We start from the raw sequence: 7,196 nt of genomic DNA, 5'->3' as shown, positions 1-7,196 counted from the left end.
ATTTTCCCAAGCTGTTTAAATTGAATGCAATTACACACACAAAATATTCACAAGGGAATTTGTTGTTCCCACTTCGTCAAACATGCTCAGTTCCATGTGAAACTGTATAGATATTGTGAATAGCAATTTTAAAGAAAGTATCATACACATGGCTCATTACAATGTTTTCAGCATTATGTGTGAAAGCCCGTATGTAGAAATAACTTTTAAATCATATATAATTAAAGGAAAATCACACAAAGAAAATAAAAAGTTAAAAAACACACAATACAACTATAAATATAAATTACAAACAATGGTAACATCGTTGAAAAATACATGTAAGAACCTTAAGGTATGCAACATACACGTGACATCTTCTGTGTAACAATATCGTCATATTTAACAAAATATACACTATATCTTTTAAAAATAAATGAATGGATGTTAAGTCTTGGTCTAACTGGTAAAGGCAGTACCACTTAAAACATCTCTGCATAAGTACTACAGACCCAGACATATAGAATGAACTCGGAAAAGTATACCCCTTACATGCATACCTGTATTCACACATGAAGCCAAACTGAACAGACCGTGATTTAAATGACAGGAAAGCATTTCCAAATAGCACTGTTAATTACATGTCATGTATACTACGTCCAAAATTGATTTATTGCAATGAATCACTGAATGTGTCTCAACTAACAATTACATCTAAGCGTTGAAAAAAACTTGTCGTATATGTGGCAAAAAGCCAAATGATTTCTGGTGTCTTATACTGACAACGCTTTTCACTGTTCCACGGCGATTTTAACCTTGTATGGGGACCAATTAAAAAAACTGAACTTAGGTTATTCTCTTTCTAGAAAAACATTTAAATTTACACACAACAGTAATTACTCGTAGCTTTTCCTTTGCTTGAGCGGAAATCAATTTCGCATTTCCCCCGTCGACCCTTTTTACTCAATTTTAGACACGCGTATGACTTTCTAGTGAAAAGAAGGTTAACTTACATGTCAATTGCCATTATAATGACACGGAGGAACATTCATTACATTCATTGGAATTTGTAAACTGTTCTTCATGAATAAGGTACATTTCATGTAGGTAACATGTCAATAGTTGCTCAATTTTATCGATCTTGTGGAGGATATTTAATAAGCTGTCAGTTAATAGTAATATTTTTTTTATTTATTTATATACGACTTGCATAATATAAACGTAGACAGAACGTGATTTGGCCTGTCTGTAGTAATTATTAGGTTGCAATTATTAAATGTGTTGAATCAAGTAAGATCGCCCATTGCTGAATCCTTATTTATCATCTTATTTGTTCGACTTTTCTGTAATATATGATTCGATTATTTAGCTTTCTGCCAATTTAATTGCTGAAATGTTTCTTCACACACATCCCACGACAAGCGCCAAATAAATAAATAAATTAAGAACTGCAAGGTACCGACATGAAGGCACACATTAACTTTTTAGTATACTAATATTGATTTGTTTACGTCAGTTTTATTAGTTTTAGTGTACTAACAAATGGGGGTAGTGTAATTTGCATTTTGTTGACCCCAAACACACATTAGGGCGTTATCTAACATCCCACATGCAAGGTCAATTCAACTTTGAGAACGATTGTCTTAAACTTATGAATAGATAATTAAGTTTCTGTATGCAAATCAGTACACCATCTAACAAATAAACCCAAACACAAGAATATTGTGTTTGACTACACTCTAAGCAAATGTTTAATATGATATAACGAATTATATTGTATATTCCAGCCACGAGGTTGTTAATTTGATCCCATAACGTAGGTGATAGTGAGACGCAATCTTTGGAATCCACTTCCCTGCCGCAGATATCAATAACACAGGACATGAACACAACATAATACGGACTTAGCAGAATAAAACCAACCATGTTGTTTTGTTGTATAGCTATCTCATTTTTTTGCGTTTGGCTTTCTATTTTATCATTTCAAATATACGTTACGTTCTATATTAGATACATATAATTATCATTCAATGACCAGTACCGGTATTATAATTCAGCAAACCTTGTATTATAGTCAATTACTCTTTTATATCGTATTTTACTAGATCGACATTTGAACTAGTATACTAGTAATTAAATTTTAATATTTATGTCTTTATCTAAAATACACTTTGATGAAATTCTTCGAGGATTCACCGCCGACGTGATAAGGCCATATCTGTCAATTACAGTGTAAGTAAATAGATACACATCGCAGTTTACTAATCACTGTCATATATAGACAAATTCAAACGAGAAATTTCAATCATCTATCACTGATTGTCTACAGCGTTCGCTTACTGATAAAATCATACAGCGTCCTGCCAAAATGCACACATAGGCGATAAGATTACGATAATTACTTTTCACAGGTATGGATTTTTTGAAGACCACTGAAGCATACTACAAAGACTCGGCTGCACGGTTGCATTATAAACAGTGAGTACATTGAAGCTAGTCGCATATACATATGCATATATGGGTATAACATTTTGGATGAGGCAGTTTCAAATCAACCCTGCATGTTTGGACACATTGTGTAGCATATATTAAATTTACCTTCAGCCACGTTTTCACAGATGTAGTATATATTTTTGTGATTCAGTTTTGAATATACATAATTATTTTTGATTCTAGGTAGTAAAGCAGTCATTTTGCATTGATTATCATTGAAGTAAATTCTTGCCATTAACATAAAAAACACATTAAAATTACGATGCGCTTGTAGACCAGTGAATGATATAACGTGCCTGATCAATAACCACAAATGCATTAGTAATGTTCTTTTGCTACATGCACCCATATTCTACACTTTTTGGCGGATGCACAATAGTTGCAACGTGACATATTCCACTCATCTGGTTACACAGTCTAGAAAGTATATATTTTTTCGTAAGCATGCAATGACAGAAGATACAGCGTGTCGATGTATGACTAAATACGTCAAGAGGATTACCTCCATATATTACACGATAGTCATTGTATGTTCTATTTTTTATTCTAAAATCCAACATATTACACTTTGTCACCCACATCGTGTTGTACGCTACTTTTGCTGCCATCACTGTTGAACCATACTTCATCGGTATCCAGTGTCGAGGTGTCATCGAGGCTGTCGAAGATACTTTTTTCTGATCCTCCCTTCACACAACACGTCAGCTCACGGAACCCACGTCGAAAATTTGCACTCATGATGGCGTAAACGACAGGCTTATATACACAGATACCATACAATGCAGTATCCATGAGAAATCCATACAGTGAATACCATTTACTATTATAATATGATGACCCATCGCTACCTAAGAACAGGACTATGGTATCAACAACGGTTGGTAGTAGCAAAGCAGCATACAACCCGACTAAAGTGAGCAGTAATTTTAGCGCCCGTTTGCAGGCTACCATGATCTTTTGATTTGAAGACAGCAACATTTTGGCCTCCGTCGATCTGAGAAAAGATTTAATCTTCGTGAACGAGACGGCGATAATTCCAAGAGGCAGAAAGTATAAGAAGAGTAGACGATAAACAGAAACTATTAGCAATTTCGAAGATCTCGCACTCACTTTACAAACACGTGTGGATGACGCATTCACGGCGTTGACATTTGAATGTCCATAAGCGAGTTCGCGCCACACGTCACTCAAGATAGTCGATGGAATAGCTGCAGACAATGAGAGCAATTGAATGATGACAGCTACTGTGAAGAACTTCTTCATGGTGCGAATGCTGTATGGCCTCATTGCACGGGAGAGGGTGAGAAGTCTAAAAACGGAAGAGAAGCAAAAACCTTACCACTATTAATCTCGTAAAATGCAACAAATCTCGCATGATGCAATGATGCTGACTAACTGAATTTAATTGAACACAAATTTAACTCTTTTGCATCACTTGACATGACATTATATAATACCATTACGTCATCAGCAATGACAGTCGAGTGTACATAATTACTAATATAACGGATGGTCTGAGTAATGAATTCAGCAAATGTCATAAAGCATTATGATACTCACCTATCAATACTCATGGCTGTCAGAGTGAATATTGTAACGGCTAACGAATAGTCCTTAAAGAAAGACATACTCCGGCAAAATGAAGAGCCAAAACTCCAATCCTGTGTGCAAGAAACCAAACACCTGGTTATATAGGATAAATAGAGCACATAGAGTATTTGACGTTGAGCAAAATATATTTGCGATGTTGAGTTAAACGTGACATTCATCAACGTCACATTACATGTGTTTTATTGACATTTGATCATCGAAATGAGGTTACCTAGAATGTATTAATAATGGTATCACCGACAGTGTAGCTCTTTCGGTGAAGAATGCTTGTTGTAATCCTAAACGATAATGGTATCGCATGATATAATAAAGAAGGTTTTCATAAATGAAGAAAAACAATAACTTACTTCATACACGTATTTACTGATGATGTCAAACGGCATGGCCAGGAGCAGCATTATAATGTCACCAAGAGCAATTTGAGCAATGAACATGTTGGTTACACTTCGCATGTGCTCGTTCAATACGACAACCGATGCTACCAATGCATTGCCTGTAAATTGTAAATAAAGAAAATGGATGTTTTACTTGTTAAGCAATAGTAGATAAATGATTGAAACGGTAATTTACTGCAATTTACGTAATCGAAGGGGTGCCCAATACCATGATAGCGCAATTAGGCTGACATTGTATAAATCCACTAGTCTCACAAATGATAGACTGTGATGAATAGTTTTATACAATAATGTTAATTTAAACTAGTAGACTAATAATATCGTAACAGCAGTTTCTGATAAATAGAGAAGCCAATATTTAATTTGGTGTATGGTACATGCATTTACCACCGAATTTGTAAGTTTCATAAGTGCACACTCAGGTAATATAGGGTGATATACATAATTTTTGCTTTGCGATTTTTTCGGATATTTCTAGTAGGCGTAATAGTCTTGTTTTTGGACTTCAAATTGTATTATACAATCTAAAATTGTTTCTCATCAAATGCATTTCTGGCAGGTAATTATATGCATTAAGGAAATCTATATATTTACTATTGTGAAAAAAATAAAGGTACTTATATTACTTTATTCTTTATTACGAGCTTAACACCCAGTTGAAGGCTGCTAACGATAGATGGTACCTGGTCGTTAATTTTCCGCATGTTAATGCAGTAAGTAAGCCGCATGAAAAGAAACATATACATTGTGATCTAGGAATTTTCAATAGAACCGATTTATGATTATAATGTAACCATCAGTATTAGTGAAATTCCATGTCTATCTTAAAATGGTTATATGTTTTACAGCAATCTTGTGAAATGTTATTCTACAGGGAACTACGTAGTAAAAGCGCATTTTGATATGACAACGTAAATGGAGGTTAATATTGTATATATGCGGCTCTGGATTGAATTCACACAAATGGGATTTAATCCTAATGGTATCTATTTGTTTAAGATATTCTTTCAATATGCTTACACATTGTATTTGAAACGTCGTACGTACGTACGCACTGAATTGGGTTGTGATGTCACATTTCAATCTCAGACAACTATTCAATATAGTCAGGTTATTTTTAAACGTGAGACATAGATACAAGTGTACATGTTAGAATTGATTATTTTTTTTCGATTATTAATTAGAAGATTGTTGGAATTTAATAAAACGTTCTTCCCTGATATTCATCAACTCCACTATTACTAATGAAACCACTCGAATCGATTCAGTCAAGTGGAAATGTTTACCCGTCTGTCGCAGTAGAGGTAAAACGCCAATGTAAATGGAAATTGTTATTGTATGTATGCGGGTGTTGACAAGTGACAAAATTGGAACTTAAGTCTGATATTTGTTTAGCTTGTTTATTTGCAGGTCTACTCTTTGCTGATGGAACGTTGTACGGTCGCAAAAGATTGTAATAATACTTTTTAATCGACTCAGGTTATTATCGCACGTGAGATACAGACAAGTGATACAGGTTCGAGTTGACATTTTTCGATGAGTAATTAGAAGATTGGCTGAATTTAATAAAAAGTCGTTCTTCTCTGACATTCTTCCACTTCACTATTAATGAAATCACTTTACTGAAACCAGGCAACTGGAAAGTGTGATTCATCTATGGCAGTAAAACTAAAGTGTATGTCAATTACGTTTAAGTGCTATTTTACATCTCGATGGCCATGTCTATTTAGATTTTTCGGCCTTCCAGTGAATACCTTAAAATAAAATGCCGTTCCAGTAGTCATATTTATACAACACAGAAAAGCTGTCGTTAAAATTAAACGTGCTTCTATGTTAAATGAATTTTCAAAACACATGTTTATTTATATTTTTAAGAAGTACGAATTAATACCTAATATATTTCATGAATTCCAGCGGCTGTTTTTGACATTGCATAAGCGATACATTTTTGGCAGTTAACGTGAAATCAATGAGTTAATGAAAGTAATATGGATGATCAAACACTGCGTTCATAGAATTGTTCACCTTTTTGAGTATGTAAATGTCAAAGTGGGCCTAGGATATCATTTAACATGCTCTATTTGGAGCGGGGCTAGCATTTATCTAAGTTTGTGATGTACATAAAAACGGCAAGATACCATGAAATATATTTGATATGTAGAATGTAGGTTCCCCGTTTACCCACTACCAAATTATCTTGCATTGATTCATGTATATCACGACTGTTGCAGGTGCTTAACATGATACTTAACTTGTCTGTATTGTATAACCCAGACACCCGGGGACTAAAGATGCTTCATTCGTGATGGACCACCCGTGCCACGTTTTAAGCGGTATGCTAGTCATTTAATTGTGCCGACAAATGGAACCTTTTAGACACGGTGAATAACTACTAACAATGTATATATAACGCTTCAGTCTTAGTTTTGAAATATTGCACTTATCTGCAATCGTCGTCGGTATATTATTATTCTGGAGAATTTGTATTTTGCATTTTGAATCAAGGTTCTAACTTGAAACACATTCGATATAACGTGTATCAATGACTATTATTAATCGCTTCACAATCTTACCTGCAACGCCTAGTAAGAGCACGACTAGATATAGCAACACAATCGAGACTGTCTTTGCACTCGGAGCAACGTCATCTTTATCAGCTTTATCAATATGCCATATATCGTCCATGTTCGGGTACATATCGGGATCCAGTTCCGCCAT

At 34.6% G+C, this 7,196-nt stretch overlaps 1 protein-coding gene across 1 annotated transcript; it reads right to left on the bottom strand.

Moving 5' to 3' along the window:
• Positions 1-2,588: 2,588 nt before the first annotated feature.
• Positions 2,589-7,196, bottom strand: LOC100378581 (phe13-bombesin receptor-like). The gene is made up of 4 exons (XM_006820147.2): positions 7,052-7,196; positions 4,431-4,576; positions 4,033-4,133; positions 2,589-3,781 (listed from the first exon to the last, which is right to left on the bottom strand). The coding sequence occupies exons 1-4, from the start codon at positions 7,194-7,196 to the stop codon at positions 3,034-3,036; spliced, it is 1,140 nt and encodes a 379-aa protein (XP_006820210.1). The 3' UTR covers positions 2,589-3,033.

Source organism: Saccoglossus kowalevskii, chromosome 18 (assembly GCF_978046115.1).
Source record: "Saccoglossus kowalevskii chromosome 18, keSacKowa6.1, whole genome shotgun sequence".
NCBI lineage: Eukaryota > Metazoa > Hemichordata > Enteropneusta > Harrimaniidae > Saccoglossus > Saccoglossus kowalevskii.
This window is presented reverse-complemented; position numbering and strand designations above follow the sequence as displayed.

Bases quoted from the DNA above. Each gene is read 5' to 3' on its own strand.
- LOC100378581 (XM_006820147.2), bottom strand. From the start codon at position 7,196: ATGGCGGAACTGGATCCCGATATGTACCCGAACATGGACGATATATGG. The intron at 4,577-7,051 runs GTAAGATTGTGA...TACAATTTACAG, and splicing joins GCTCTTACTAGGCGTTGCAG to GCAATGCATTGGTAGCATCG. The intron at 4,134-4,430 runs GTAAGTTATTGT...TCTTGCACACAG, and splicing joins TCAGTAAATACGTGTATGAA to GATTGGAGTTTTGGCTCTTC.